Source organism: Lissotriton vulgaris, chromosome 11 (genome assembly GCF_964263255.1).
Source record: "Lissotriton vulgaris chromosome 11, aLisVul1.2, whole genome shotgun sequence".
NCBI classification, from domain to species: Eukaryota; Metazoa; Chordata; class Amphibia; order Caudata; family Salamandridae; genus Lissotriton; species Lissotriton vulgaris.
The window spans coordinates 350,770,335-350,786,799 of record NC_141699.1 but is presented as its reverse complement, the minus strand read 5'-3'; the positions used below and the strand labels follow the sequence as shown (position 1 = coordinate 350,786,799).

Here is a 16,465-nt window from a genome sequence, read left to right as displayed (position 1 = left end):
AAAATGACGATGTCCTTAAAGAAGTAATTTCTTTCATACAAAAAGGGTGGCCAAAGGAAAAATCTCTTTCCCCCGAACTTCAGATCTTTTGGAAAATTAATTCAGAACTTTCTTTGGAAAATGGCAAAATTGTTAGAGGTGACAAATTCATTCCTCCCTCTGTTTATCGTGAGAAAATAATTGCAGATGCCCACTCTGGACATCTAGGGGCTACCATTACCAAGAGAAATGTTAGAGCGAATTTTTGGTGGCCAAAGATGGATAATCAGATTGTGGAGGCTATTAAACATTGTACACGTTGCAACACTAGTGACAAGGTTCTTGTTTTAGAAGGTGTTTGTGATTCCATTGTTCCTCCTCCTGTCAGGGCTTGGCAGAAAATTGGTTTGGACTTTCTAGGTCCATTTCATGTGCTTCCCAATACTTCTAAATACTTCCTGGTTCTTGTTGATCACCTTTCTAGATGGGTGGAGGTTGAACCCATCAATGTTCCCAACTCTAAAAGTGTCATTGATTGCTTAGGTAAAATTTTCATGAGGGAAGGTTGTCCGGAAGAAATTCTCACTGACAACGGGGTACAGTTTGTTTCTAAGGAGATGAGTGTTTTTTTGAATAACTGCTGCATTAAACATACTAGAACTCCTTTATACCATCCCCAGAGCACTGGCAAAACCGAGAGGTTCAATAGGGTTGTTGTTGAATGTGTGCAAGCTGCTTTTAGGTCTAAAAGTTGCATTTTTCAAGCTGTAAAAGACCTTGTATGGTCTTATCGGATTTCTCCCCATGTTGCCACAGGTTTTTCTCCCTTCGAACTTATGAGAGGAAGAAAAGCTTGTTCCCAAGCATTCCCTTTTTGGATGGTTAAAAGTTTCCACCGGGGGTGTGATTTGGAAGAAGTATGGGAATGTGCAAATAAGAAGTCTTTCAATTCATTGCCTAGTAATGTGGAATTAGGAAAGAAGTCTCTACATAATATGTGTGCGGGTGATTGGGTTAGAATTAAGAATCCAGTCACAGTTAAGAAGGGTTTTTCGAAATTTCTTGAATCTCAGCAAGTTGTGGAAGTTCGCAAAAATGCTGTTAAATTATCAAACGGCAACTGGTGGAGCACATCTCGTGTCGCAAAAGATCCTTCTTCCCGTGCAACTGTACTTTCCCCTAAAATTGTTGATGTTGGGAATGGTTTCAGGAAAAGCTCTAGAGTAACTGTTAGGCCTAACAGATTTCGTGATTATATCTAATTTGCTTATCCTAGTTGTTAAACTCTGTATTTTTCGTGTTTTTTTGGGGGGAAATGTTTTTTTGTTTATTAAAAAAGGGGGGAGGTGTGTGGTGATCTGTAATCTGTACTTTATGCTGCTTGCTGTCATGCCATCACGGAATACTGTGATGTCACCTGTGGGGTCGCTGGGGATTCCACTCTAGTGTTCCTTGTGTGGCAGTTGCAGCTGCTGTGTCTCTTCTACTGGCTGGACGGCTCTCTTCTCTGGAATAAACCTACAACTTCTAACACCTGTCTCCGCCTCATCTTTACACACGGTTTAGGAATTATCACATAGTTCATCTGAGGAGTTCAAAAGAAGAAAAAAAGCACAAGTAGCTCACCCATGTTGTGGAAGAAGTAATGACCCCTAAAGAGAAAACACATATTGCCGACCTATGAAGTGGATGAGGAAATTTCAAGTACTGTTCCTGAGGAGGGAAAGAAGGATAAGAAAGCTCTCTTAGCTCATTGAAACCAAGTAGGAAGGGCTCATACCTAATGAGGATGGGAGGCCAGAAAAAGAAGGGTAGAAAAGCTGAGTGTAGCCACTGAATGATTGGTTATGGAATATAAATTAGTGTAGATTAAGTTCACCTAGTTCAGCTGGCCTTAGCTCATTGAAACCAAGTAGGAAGGGCTCATACCTAATGAGGATGGGAGGCCAGAAAAAGAAGGGTAGAAAAGCTGAGTGTAGCCACTGAATGATAGGTTATGGAATATAAATTAGTGTAGATTAAGTTCACCTAGTTCAGCTGGCCTACGTGAGAGGATAGGAAAGCTCACATTGATGGCATTATTTATGAAGGAGGAGAAAATCAGACAGCATCTGAATGGAGGACCAGTATGGGCTGGTGTTTCAAATAAAAAATAACCAATTTATATTGCCAGCTGCTGTCCCCAAAGGTGTCATAAGATTTGGGTCAAATGGTGAGAATGCAATGGCCTATTTAACTTGCCAGGGGGCACGTCCCCCAAGGTCCATGACCTATTTTTGTGACCTGCCATGAACCGCTTGGGGACTTCATTATGGTATGGTGTAAAGTTATTGTATTTCACTTTGCTTTCACATGTATGTTTCAAAAAACCAATAACGTGTATTGATAAAAAAAGAGGAGAGAAGAGGAAGGTCACCTGTGGAGGGTGATAATTCACCTGTAGGAGGGTAGGAGGAAGTGAACAGAGGATGACCATATGAAAGCACATATAGCTCTACTAAAAAGGGGGAGATGAAGCTTACGCAACTAGAAGGAAGATTAAACCCTCACTTAGTTAATCTTTGAAGGACACAAGGGATCTCACCTAAGAACAAGGATAGGAAAGCCACATACCTCACTTTAGAAGGGGAATAAGGAAACTCCCTTAAGTACAGAAATTTAACATAGCTTACTTGAAGGGGGGGAATAAGTTAAGTTAAGAAGCGGAGAGGGAGGCTCACCTAAAAAGGATGCTCCAATGATAACAGCATTCTTACTCATGGCCAGTTTTACCACCCAGTTGGCATCTTCAGGCGTTCGGATGGTGAAAACATTATCAAGTTCTTTCCCTTTGCAGGTCAGCGTTTTAGGCCTTGGAAAATAAAGTTTTACATTTTATTACAGTTACTTTTTATTTCTAACAATAATTTTCTTACTTATTCATAACGTTGATCTACATTTCAATGTTACATTTTTTTAGATGGTATGTTGGCTATTTAATACTGCTGTATTTGACCAGAATGTCTTCTTAAACTGCTGAGTGGAAGAGGAATGATGGAAGAGGAAGTCCAGGAGAGTTAAAGGATGGATAAGACAGAGTAATTGAGCAACAAGCTGTGTGCATGGACCTCAATTCAACAAAAAACTAGTATATCATCCTACGGAGCAATACCTCCTTGTGGGTAAACAGATGCAAGGTGTTTAGTTAATAGGGAATAATGTAGGCAGTAGAAAAGACGATGGAGCAGGAGAAGGCAGGAAGGAGCACCAGAGGTTAAAAGTAAGGGGTTGAGAGATGAGAGTGAAAGGAATCAAGGCATGACACAGGATGAAATAAGGGTACACTGTTAAAAACTACCAGAACAGGTCAGACAACTTTGTGAAGCAGGAGACTACCCCCTCTAAAATCTCTACTGTGAGAAGTTTCCTCTAAAATCTGTACTGTGAGAAGTCTCCTGTAGCCTCTTCTTGATAGATACATTTATCAGTCTGCTCAGAGAGGAAGATGATACTTCAGGGATTGAGACTTGGGGGCTACTAACTTCCATGTTAGGGCTGCCAGAAGGATAGAGCCCTCCATAACCGGCTGAAGTCCTGGCCGTGGGACTTGGCTTGCCTAGAGTGGTCTGGATATCACACTTGCTTGCCTAGTTTGCTACTCTAGTTATGCTAGCATGTCAGAATATTTATAACAAAATATTGCCTGACATGTATATCTGTATTGCTCCATTGGGGACAGAACTTCTAATACCTACAACCATCTATATTTTTTATAACATTTAGAAAATTATATTTTGTCAGACAATATTTAGGATGAGATATTCTGGTCCACCCTGTATCGAGATCATCAATAGACAGGTGGGGAGCTCTGTGAATTTCTCGGCAAAGCTTTTTTGTTTTAATGAACCCAAAAAATACCATGGCTATGATGTGCAGAGAGCTGTCTGCCTGTGCGTAGGAGCCATGGTGTGTGTTCCCTACCCTGGACCATTGTGCTTGCGACCAGTGGTTGTCTCAGGTTGGAAAGGTGAGTGATAATCATCCCACCCTAAATATTGCTACAATGTGGCAGATGGGCTGCAAGGTCAAAGGTTTACATTGGCAGAGCCAGCAAAGGATCCACTGACATAAACACAATGATTTCAACCAAAGCTAGAAAGAGCACTGGAACCATAAGTTTAGAGGGACAGGAGCACCCGAGATTTATGGTGGTTCTCCTGTTCTGCCGGACTTTAAATGAGGCCTTTAGTACGTTCCCTGATTCTAAAATAGATATGCCACCCATATCCAACATCGCACCCTCAAACCCATACATGCTCAGAGTCTGTCACTGACCAGTTGTGGAAGTTCAAGTGAAATATGTGCATGTAATATTGATATGTGTGACTCATTGAAGTAGGTTTTTCGGGGTGTGTGTGGACCGGGTTCAGATCATTCACAGAAGATAGGTCACAGGTCCACCCTTCAAATCCAGGTCTTGAAGACTAGATTGTGGTATCCGGTAGAGGTCCCAAGTGTCTGCCTTACAATATATCATAAAAAGTAAAGGAGGCCCCCTTATCTTTCAGGTTTGGGACAGGGGAGTAACATTAAAAAGCAAGAGCGTCCCACAAATTAGCCACAAAGGTGGTGAAAAGTGTACTAGTGGTGCCAAGATTCTTGTTTTTTAGCAATACCAATCACACAAAGATAAACAGGACGTTTTATACTGCTCAATTCACTGGACATAGGCCAACCGTTATAGAGATTTATCAAAAGACAAATTATATCAATATAGCACACATGTTACTTGTATTCAATCTAAACTATAAACATAACAGGAAAGTTATTTTTGGAAAAATATATCATTTGTGTATTTATTCAAAATTACAAAGTTATCACAATAGTAGCAAATGATTAAAAAAATATACGTGCAGTATATTGTACATTCAATTAAAAACATGTAAAATCACAGTCATGAGCAAAACCAATTTATACAATATGCATTAAAAATTCGCAAGAACGGGGGTCGACGCGGCGTTTCGGTTTGGGAGAAACAATTTACAACCTTCTTCAGGACCAAGTTCTGTTTTTTACTACTGGCTTCCAGATATATCCTAGAGGACCAGGGGCCCGATTATGGAATCCGGGTAATAGCTGTACTGTATGTTCTCAATGCTTTTGATATAGCATGTGCAGTACTAATGTCTTGTACTTGTATTGGAAAGGCTCACGCTCTGGTAGTAGGAGCCACCGATATTGGTTTTCTGTTTGGCCAGATTTTAATGACTGGCACATTGATGATTCACGAGCTTTTCAATTGGCTTGTGTTACGGTAGGCATTCATGTAATGGCGGGGGTTCTCCTGCCACTAAAGGTTAGAATTCGGCCTCCCTGCTCCTACTCCGTCAGCGTCCTATGGATTCTGCAAAAATTGAAAGTATTGGTATTGCTAAAAAACAAGAATCTTGGCACCACTAGTACACTTTTCCCCACCTTTGTGGCTAATTCGTGGGATGCCTTACAATATAGCCTCCATCTTCAACCTCTGGGTAAGTTATTCCATCTAAGGAGCTGACACCCAGTTATCATTTAGACTTTCACAGTCCATCCCCTCAAGATCATAAGGAACAAGTCCATTCTCCACAAAATGCTGTCTGTCGTTGATCCGATTTGGTGGATGTCTACAATTTCCTAAAAATAAAGCTGCTGAGATAACGATGCCCCATACTGCACCAGATACGGCAAATCAGGAGGACCTTTGACCCAAGCCATTTAATATAATTCCTGTTAACTCAACCAAGGGCTCTATATTTTATGAAGACAGCTCATTTCAAAACTGAGAGTTAGCCTTAGCATTCAAATGAGCTTGCTTCTTTGTCTTTTCCTGGGCAGTTATAGAAGATATGTCTGGCAAGTGCCAGGTGGGATCTCTGGACATCAGGTGGTTGTGTGTAAAATGATGGGAGAACCAGTTGTGCCACTGGACTTCATAAAATCCTCATACTTCTCTTCCCACAGAAGCCATTCTAGTACCCCTAACAGAAGGGATTCAGGGTATGCTCCTTCAGATCTTGGCACTGAGTCTCAAGGTTTGGAATCCAATCTTTGGGATTTTGTCATATAGGCTACTTACTCAATGCCATCCACGCCTCCTTCAAAACTCTACAAAATAGTTGAATTTGTGCCTTCATTTCACCTTTGTAGCTTTGTCATCCTACTAGAAAGCAAATGTAACAGATATTTTAGATACAGGTGAGAATGCAGATAAGTGAATAGGAGTCACTGCTCACCACCGCAGATGCAGGTAACTGACCCAGTGAGTTAAAGGGGGTTTGAGAGAGTGGAAAGGAGTAGGATGAAGATAAGAGTCCTGCAGGAGAGTTTGCACAATTTCCCCACTCTGGTGTTGGATGTATGTGGGATAATTGTGCCTCTCCTCTGGTCTCTGAGCTTCGTAAGACAGTAAGGCAGAATATGAAGTAGGAATGTTGTCTGCCTGAGAAGGTTGGTACCAACGCTATGCTGTAAACAATGGAGTACACGCTGCACCACAGAAACACTATGGAATACGGATAAAAACAAGTGACCCACCGACATCTGCCCATGTGGTCCACCTACTGCATTATAATGCAGCGGGCGGAGGCATAAACCGGAGGGACCATCTGCAGCGCTTCCGACAGCCTCAAGGAGCCCGTTGGTGCATCAGAATGACAACATATTCCCTTAATGACAGGGGTTTCTGCCATCGGGATTATGATGTTGGTTTCCGACAGCAATTCCATGTGGGCCTTTCCGAAATGAAAAAGCTTTCAGAAATCGACATCGGGGGGCCCCTAGTGAGGGCCCTTGCCCCCTAGCCCTCCTCTTTAGGGCCAGGGGGACACCTATGGTGCCCCACTAAATCTCACTGAACCATACGGCAGGAACTGTAAGGTGCCTGCCACACAGTGCAGTGATGTTTAAATATATCCATTTCACTATGGCAGCTTTTGCTGCGGGCCTTTTCTGCCCGCTGCACCAGCTGCCATAATGAAATGGATGTTTACAACCCCCCCCATGTGCGGTCGCATCCAAATTGGGATGTCGGAACCACCAACCTATGGTCGAGCAGTTCCAACCGATATGGTCCGCCCAACCTCGTAATTTGCCCCAAAGTGCTTTCTTTGACCAAATATTTGGCCTGGTCAGCAGCAGCAAGGAGGCGGGAGACAATGTCCTGCGAGGCTGAGCATAGATTGCAAGGCTTGCACCCCCAGCCATGGCAAGGAGTCAATATCAGAAGTCTACGTGCTTACGCAGCATCATTTTCCAAATATATTGCCTAAAAGTCCAGAGGTTTTACAGGAAGGTCAGCAGAAGAACTAAGGAACTGTTCTGCTTTTCTGCCATTACTACTTATTCAGAACCACCTTCTTCCAAGTTAAGCATCCCAAAGTACGCAAAGCTTGCAAAATTTTAAGAAGAACTTTGTGGGGAAAACTATTAAAAGTTGTGCACCGCTGTACTATCTTTTCATCTTTATGTGTTATGTCGTGATACCAGCATGCCTCTAAACACTGCCCCCTGACACATCTCACAAAGACACACCACTGGGATATCGAGGTGTAACTGTGGCCTCCACGACATATTCAGACAAGTCGGTAAAAATCAATGCAATCTCACAAAATTGTTTTGTTCTGCCCAATAGTCCACCACTGTGGCCATCTCCATCGTCTTGTGCAGCTTCCTGACACCACTTTTTTACTGACCCTTTTCCTGCTGTGTCCAGAGCATGAGGGATGATGTACATTCTAAAATATTCCCTCTCCAGATTTAACAAATCTATTCAGTTCCCTCCAAGAACGGATTGGTCTGGTGACGTAATCATAAACAATGCATCACAGTAGCGCTTTTTCAGAAAGCTAACGCCATCTATATCTTCAGTTCATTTCCATTACACACTGTAAGACTTTGTTCCTGAAAGCCAGATTGCTCTTAGAGGTAGGAAAATTGAAAAGTATATGTATTTCAGAACTTGGTGACATGCTAATTTTTGGCTTTGGACTTCACAGCCCTAGTATCTGTGCGTTGGCTCGCCATCAAACAACACTCCAACCTCATAGTTTAAAAACCAAAGCAATGCAATGCTCACCAACAAGATAGCGCGTTGGGGTTTGTCCACTCCTTCAGCTGGGAAAAATCACGAGATAAAGAGGCATTGCATTCTCTACTCAAAGATTGAGACAAGAGCGCCTATATGTTTTCTCTTTGCGTCCTATCCAGCGAAGGCCCCGAAAGATGAAGTGACTCTGTGTCCCTTAGTGTTATTTGTGAGTACCAGGTTCCAATGGGAACTACACCCACTTTCTTTCCACCTATGGAGTTCTGGAGGAGGGACTGGAGGACAATCGGGACATTTGCACCCTTCTGAGGGATGCTCAGTGAAGGCCCTGTTGTTTGAACAAGCATTGGCATAGCCAATATATCTCACATTTCAGCGTTGCCAATGCATTGGTAAAAGTACAAAAATGGTTTGCATTGGCAATGAACACAGGCCAGCACAATCTTGTTAACAGGTGCTTGAGTCATATTGCATACACATCTATGTTTTATGATCCTGCAGTGGCCCCAGCCTCATGACGTACACGCATGCCTCCATATATCTCATAACAGGGTGTCTATTTCGCTTTTTTATGTACAATTTCGAGATGGAGGACATCCTTGGAGTCGTAAATTAAAAAAACAAAGTTTAAATGGTGCGCAATAGCATGTTTACAGAAAGGAGCAGTATGGCTGACCAATTGCAGCTGCTCGCCTTTCTACAATGTTTTTTTTAAAAAGGCCCTTACAAATATTGGACTAGCATGAGCAGGAAGCAATGGAAAGGAGGAAGGTGGGAGAAGCAGGTAAGCATTGCTGATGTGTGGCGATGGCAAGCATGAAGTGGGGGAGAAGAAAAGAAGCAGGTGGTTATATCAAAAATAGAGTGGATGAGAGAGATAAGGAAGCAACAGGAAAGTTGAAGAGTGGTAGAGCACCAAGGAGAGCATGAAGGTGCAAGGTGAGGTAGGATACAGAGGAGAGGAAAAGAGAGTCTTAAACGGCAAAAAAAATAGTAGCTCCCTGAATGTGGCCAGTAGGAAGGCTAGAGGTCATCCAATCAAAAAGATGGAAAATAATCAATGCTCCAGTAGAGGGACAAACAGAAAAAAAGGAAGGAAAGCCACTTAGCAAGATGTAATGGGAAACAACCTTTACAATGCAACTTTTACAACGCACTACCATTGCAACAAAACTTTTACAACGCAACATCCATTACAACGCATGTCATTACAACGCAACCTTTACAACGCATGACACTACAACGCATACCACTACAACGCATGTCATTACAACACAGTCATTACAACGCATACCATTACAACACATACCATTACAACGCATAGTACCCTTACACTATCCAACACTTACCCTACTGTTGCACCACCTGGAGTTAGAATAGTAATTTTTACCCCTACACTATCCAACACTTACCCTACTGTTGCACCCCCTGGAGTTAGAATAGTAATTGTTACCCCTACACTATCCATCACTTACCCTACTGTTGCACCACCTGGAGTTAGAATAGTAATTTTTACCACTACACTATCCAACACTTACCCTACTGTTGCACCACCCTGGAGTTAGAATAGTAATTTTTACCACTACACTCTCCAATACTTACCATATATGCAATGTAATGGTATGCGTTGTAATGGTATGCGTTGTAAAGGTAGTATGCGTTGTAATGGAATGCGTTGTAAAGGTAGTTTTTAAACATTCGTTGTAATGGTATGCGTTGTAATGGAATGCGTTGTAATGGATGTTGCGTTGTAAAAAATGCGTTGTAAAGGTATCCGTTGTAAAAGTATGCGTTGTAACGTCATACATCCTAATGTAATCAAAGGAGATTGACCAAAAAGCCAACCAATGATAAGCAATGAGCTTTCCCCAGGACCATTGTAAGTGTTTTTTCCATAACTGGTCTTTCCACAACAGAGATCCACAGAGGTACATAGGCAGACCTCAAGAAGACTTCTTGTGTATAAGGACCCCATCCACCTTGTCTTAGAATCCTAGAGATAAAGAATGGCCTCTTACATGTGCTTCTCATGGAAGACTGACGAATGAAGGGCCGCTCGTACCCTTCCTTGTCTGTTGAAGGAGGGTTCCAAAGTGCGAAGAGAACACCCTTTGTTCTACTTCCATCATTCCATTGCATTCAGATTTTCATGTAGGTCATCTGGATCTCTAATATTCAACTTGCAATAGACTGATGAAGGGTCTATATAGATCTTTTTTCAAATCAAACACTTGCCACAGTGCCATGGGCCCATCTTGTGCTATCCAAGTGTTTGTGATCCAGTAAAAAGTATAATAACATAATTAATTGGAATAGGTTAAATAGTGGACAATTTATCTGGAGGGTAAACTGTTCACTGCAAAGTGAGACAACTACAGCAGAACATTTTATAGTGATATCTTTAACTTTAGAAGCCCCCTTAAACCGTCTAATTTTTCACTCAAAGCCAATAGGGATTTATTGACTAAATCACATAGACAAGAGAGGGATCATAATCTTGTCTCACCGCACTAGATGTTAGAGTGCAGCGAAGATTATTTTCAAGTGTTGAAGAGATCAAGCTGTTATAGAACATGCAGATCACTTGGCAGGGATCCACAATGCTGAAAGCATTCAACAAAGTAGTAGGTAATCTCAGTTAACCCAATCAAATGCCTTCTTGATGTCAAGGGCCATTAGTCCTTCAGCCAGGCTACAATTGGAAGGAAACACATTAAGCAGTCAACTCATGTTGTCACTCTAGCATCGTACAAGTGGCTTGGGTTCTGTCAATGTCCCGTATTAGACGTTTTTCTCAGAACAATTAGGAATTACATGTAATCTGGTGTGTTGTACCCTGAATTCTGCATGTATCGGAATTTACTGCATGTGTTCCCTTCTAGAATTTGGTGATGGTTACCTGCTGAAATATATCCATGGAAAATATGAGGTTTTGAATTCAGCACAAATACTGGAATTCCAATCCATAAGCAAACCTTAATTTTTGTGGAGGAATGCAGTGAATGTCTTATATGAGAAATAAACAAAGTAATTCAACTTAAAAAGGTCTTATAAGAAATAAAACCATTTACCAAATCTACAAACGAACAAATTTGACTGTAACACTTCAAGCCCACACTTCTATTGCCCATAAGCCACAGAGCTTGCAGTTCAGCCAGTAAGGAAGCTCAGAGAACTAGGCGCTGGCTGTTGAGGCTTGTCATCTGCATGAGATCCCCATTGAGTTAGCAGGTTTGTAGGTACAGCATTTTATTGATTTTGCGCTTTAGACGTATTAGGAAGTCTCTTTTTTTTCATTGCTGCTATGTAATAAGGTGACCCTCTGTGGAACGCTTAGACGCCGTGGGGATACTTTGCTGCCTTGTCCCTTACCTACAACTTCTCGCCGCTCCCGCTTCGCGAGAGCCGCTTCGTGGGGAGGACCGCCCACCAACGCTGACTGCTAACCGTTTGCCATGTGTGCTGACCAACTGTGGTGCGGAGAGGCTGCAGGGGAGTAGCGCGGCAGGGACTCACTTTCCCAGGAGTCCCTGCGCAACCAAGCAACATCCGGTCAGCGCCCCCCTGCGTGCCCCGCCCACAACCGGCAAACGAGTGAAAAGGAGCCTGGTGCACCCGACCTGTGTGACCCTCTGTGGAACGCTTAGACGCCGTGGGGATACTTTGCTGCCTTGTCCCTTACCTACAACTTCTCGCCGCTCCCGCTTCGCGGGAGCCGCTCCGTGGGGAGGACCGCCCACCAACACTGACTGCTGCCCATTTGCCATGTGTGCTGACCAACTGTGGTGCAGAGAGGCTGCAGGGGAGTAGCGTGGCAGGGACTCACTTTCCCAGGAGTCCCTGCGCGGCCAAGCAACATCCGGTCAGCGCTCCCCTGCGTGCCCCGCCCACAACCGGCAAACGAGTGAAAAGGAGCCTGGTGCACCCGACCTGTGTGACCCTCTGTGGAACGCATAGACGCCGTGGGGATACTTTGCTGCCTTGTCCCTTACCTACAACTTCTCGCCGCTCCCGCTTCGCTGGAGCCGCTTCCTGGGGAGGACCGCCCACCAACGCTGACTGCTGCCCGTGTGCCGTGTGTGCTGACCAACTGTGGTGCAGAGAGGCTGCAGGGGAGTAGCGCGGCAGGGACTCACTTTCCCAGGAGTCCCTGCGCGACCAAGCAACATCCGGTCAGCGGCCCCCTGCGTGCCCCGCCCACAACCGCCTCTCAACTATAAAATCTGGCGAGGGCCCGTCTTGCGGAACGCAAGCGGGACGCCGGGCAAAGCCCGGGCAAAGGGCGGGCCATCTGTGGCCGTCCGGGGCCAGCAGGGGCCGGGACGGGCCACCCCCCTAAGAACTACACAAGAACTACACAGGTAAAATATTGATGTTGACATTGCACTAGATAGTAACTGAGTATTTTGCAGTAACTTCCCTATGTCTGCCTATTCCCCAATGGCTACCCGTTCTGGTAGATGTCCAAGGCGAGGGGGAAATTCCACAATAGGCACTATGGACAATTTCATAACTCGCGCTGTTTCTGTTGTGGAGAAGGAAATTATCTTAGCTGAGCGAAGACTATCGCGGGAATATCTTGCACACAAGCGCTCTTCCCTGGGAACACTGGTACAGGCAATATCCCCAACTAACATTATCCCAGCAGAACCCTTACTTTCCACAACACTTAGGAGCACGCAGCCCTGTATTGCTGATCCAGGGTTAGATAATGGACATCTCGATATTATCCCTGACTCAGAGATAGTAAACAGGAGTCCAAGTAGTGCTGTTGTATCATCGAACCACTCAGCCATAACAGTAGTAGACTCACTCACCCTGCCCGTGATAACAATTCATGAAGCACCGATACGACAAGATTTACTGGCCTCCCCGGTAAAGGCAAGTTGTGTAGCACTAAAAAGGAAAAGATTAGTTACCCCACGCAAGGGCTACAGACTAAAGGCCCTTAAAAGAATACGAAGAAACCAAATGAATGGGGGTGTCCCTTGCAAATCTACAGGGCTTGAGATAGCAGATAAACCTTTGATGGAACAGATCCAACATTTAATGTCAACTTTGATTTTACCCGTGATTGAAAGACTGAAAGGGCTTTCGGAGCGTTTGGATACGTTCGAACAAGCTTCACTTGATAACTTTTTTGCATTAAAATCATTAGTTAAACTACACTCAAAGATTGGTCCTGACACAATAAGGGGAGAATCAAGCCCGACAATTCCCAACCCACCGGAACAAACTCGACCACCAAGAAAAGATAAAGTGATGGACCGGAAAAAGGATAATGCCGCACCGGGGGGATCGCAAGCAGCCCCTTCTGGGGTGCTGTTAAATAATGGAGGAATTCAAACTGTTGTCCCCCCAAAACCTGCGCCACGTAAAGTAAAACAGGACGCACTAACAACTAAGACAGTGTCTATCACCTCTCAAACATTAGTGCCATTGAGAACTGATGAAGGGATAGGAACCTCCGCTTGCACTACAAATTGTGTTCCTAACACTAAAGACCCAGTAGCCGATTGCAATTTAGGCAAATCAGTACCAAAACAAGCTCCAAATGCCGACCTTCCACCCGGATGCCAACCGTATGTGGTAGTGCTCACAGGCGTCCCTCCCCTGAAACCTGATAGGAGGGAGTCCTATGATGAACTCAAAAATAAGACCTTATATTGGTTAAGAGAAAATAGACCTCTCCCATATACTATTAATTGTCAGGTTATACATGTTCGAAGAGTCAACTGGTTGGGCACCAGGCCAAAGGATATAAGGGGGGACTGCATTCTGGTAAACTTTAAAGACCCTTCGGTAGCCCACCTTGTGTATGGTCAAAATCAACAGAGAGGACACTTAGGAATTGGAACTTGTGACCTTAGCTACTTTTATCCAAAGCAACTAACATCAGGCAATAGAGGCCCACCCTGTGTGGGCACGATGAGTAGTAGGTACTTGTTCTTTGATCCCCCAACACCAGGTGGCGGAATGCAATTACAGAATATGGGAGTGGACACAAATTGGTCATGGTGGGGTCGATGACAAGAAGGAGAGTCCAAAGTCGGGGAAAATCCTTCCCCTCTATTCAGTGTTCCTTCACAGGACATATGTGTAAGATCATGTGTAAGATCTTGTGAATTGCCCCCTGTAACTGAATCAGTCAAAAACACACGGGTTGGAATAGCGACTGCTAGTACTGCTAGAGAACACCTAAAGAGGGCACCTGTGGACGTTCTTACTGTATTGGATCAAAATATGTCATTACCAGTACGCACGGAGGCCCAAGAACTAGTGTCTAGTAGTGGGCTCCTGGACGGACTGAAAGGGGGGGAAACATCAAATGTACATAATTAATTCCCCAGTAGTTTAGTACAATGTAATATGATGCGAGAGATAAAAAAATTGTCATGGAATATTGCAGGGGTATCAAGAAACCTTTGTGACAGGGTTTGGAGTTCTTTCATGGAAGAGCATGATATCATACTCTTACAAGAAACCTGGGCAATCAATATTGTTCATAGACTCGGTTATAAAGCATTTCACTGTGGGGCAATTGCGTCTACAAGAGGTAGACCATCAGGGGGCTTAATAATTTGGATAAGAATATCCCTGAATGTTGTTGTCTCACCTTTGTACCTTGGTTCTAATGACTTGCTTGGGGTAATGATGACCACGAAGGAAATGGGGGATGTCTACCTTATAATTATTTACAACAGGCCCAACCCCCACAACAAGGAATCTATGGTTGCAGAACAGTTAAGTTTGTATCTGGGTACTTTAGAATTAAACTCCCAAGTTATTATAGGCGGGGATTTTTACTGCCAATTCGAACCTGTATCGGGGCTTGAAAATTTACTAGAAAATGAAGACAGGGCTCGTGACATTCCTTCTCTAGATAGTGTAAAACCAGTTAAAAGTTCAGCGGCAGCCATGCAGATTTTCGAACTAACTGTGTCTAATGATCTAAGGGCATGTAATGGTCGTCTTGACCCCGATAAACCTGCAAATTATACATATAGCAAGGGGATTTCCAAATCACTGATTGATTTTATGCTGATTACAACCAATTTGTGGCACTTATTGTTGGGTTTTAAAGTTGTGAATAGGCCTGAAAGCGACCACTTCCCCCTACAACTGGGGTTACTTTTTAACCCATTTCTGACATCACTTGGGGAAACAGAATCTACCAGGGAGGTGGGAGAGGTCGAGGTCTCTAACAACAGAAGAGCTATAAAGTGGCCACATATACTAGCAAAAAAAGATATACTTGTGGGTATTTATAACACCTTCTCAGATACGATCCCCTTATATAATAATTTGTGCTTGGGTTCCCAGGAAGTTCTCAAAATGCACTACCATTTGGTAGAATTATTAATTCCCCTCCTGAGCAAAACATGTAGTAATGATAAAAGCTACATAAGCAGGCAACTCGAACTAGAGATACCATGGTACAATAAACAGTGTCGCCTAGCGAAAGGTAACTTAATCAATGCTGTTAAATCCAAGGACCAGATGAGGGTAAGAGAGTGTAGACACGAACACAAAAGACTCCTCTCTAGTGCAAAAAAGGAATGGGATAATTCTGTCTGGGAAGATCTCCTAAATGCTGCTAGGAAACACGATCAAAGTACCTTTTGGAGTTTGATATCAAAAAATAACAAAACGGGTCGCTCCAACAGGGACTTTTTCCTTGATGAGAAAATTTGGTATGACTATTTTGTAAAGCTGTATGACTCGGCAGATGTGTTCCTAGGCCCAAACAATCCAGAAACTGTTTTGCCATCGTGTACTAGCTCTTCCCAATTTAGTGCCGAAGAGACCCTACGCGCAATAAACGCAATTAAGGCGGGTAAGGCACCAGGCCCTGATAAATTGCCTGGGGACTTATTTACACACAATACTGAAGTATGGTGCCCCTACATAAATTTCTTGTGTAACTCAATATTGGCAGGGACCCCAATTCCTGAAACGTGAAGGGGGCAGAAATGGTTACCATTTATAAAAAAGGGGATCGCTACAATCCAGCCAATTACAGACCGATTAGTTTAATTGATAATTTACAGAAAATTTTTGCCAGGCATATTTTAAACCGACTTTTAGACTGGATAGAGGAATCTAAAATCCTCTCAAAATATCAAGCAGGGTTTAGAATCAAGACAAGTACTGTGGACCAGGTGTACAGGTTTATGTCCATCTGTTGGAAATATGTACAAATAAAGAAGGGTAGCCTTTACGTAGCATTTATGGATCTACGTGCAGCGTTTGATCTTGTTCCACGTCCCCTACTTTGGGATACTTTGAGGAATATGGGTGTCCCGGGTGAATTGCTATCAAATCTTATAAAACTTCACACAGATAATTTCGCAAAAGTAAGGTGGGGAAGAAATGGTGAACTTACCCAGGCCATACCAGTAAAAAGGGGGGTACGACAAGGGT

The 16,465-nt window shown here is 43.4% G+C and overlaps 1 protein-coding gene across 2 annotated transcripts in view; it reads right to left on the bottom strand.

Annotated features, from left to right (window-relative positions):
- Positions 1–16,465, bottom strand: part of AIFM3 (AIF family member 3) — a 392,572-nt gene that overhangs the window by 175,417 nt on the left and 200,690 nt on the right. For both annotated transcript variants that reach the window (XM_086943319.1, XM_086943318.1), the window contains exon 11: positions 2,700–2,830. In XM_086943319.1, the coding sequence (XP_086799445.1) occupies positions 2,700–2,830 (131 nt within the window). The remainder of the gene's footprint in view (positions 1–2,699; positions 2,831–16,465) is intronic.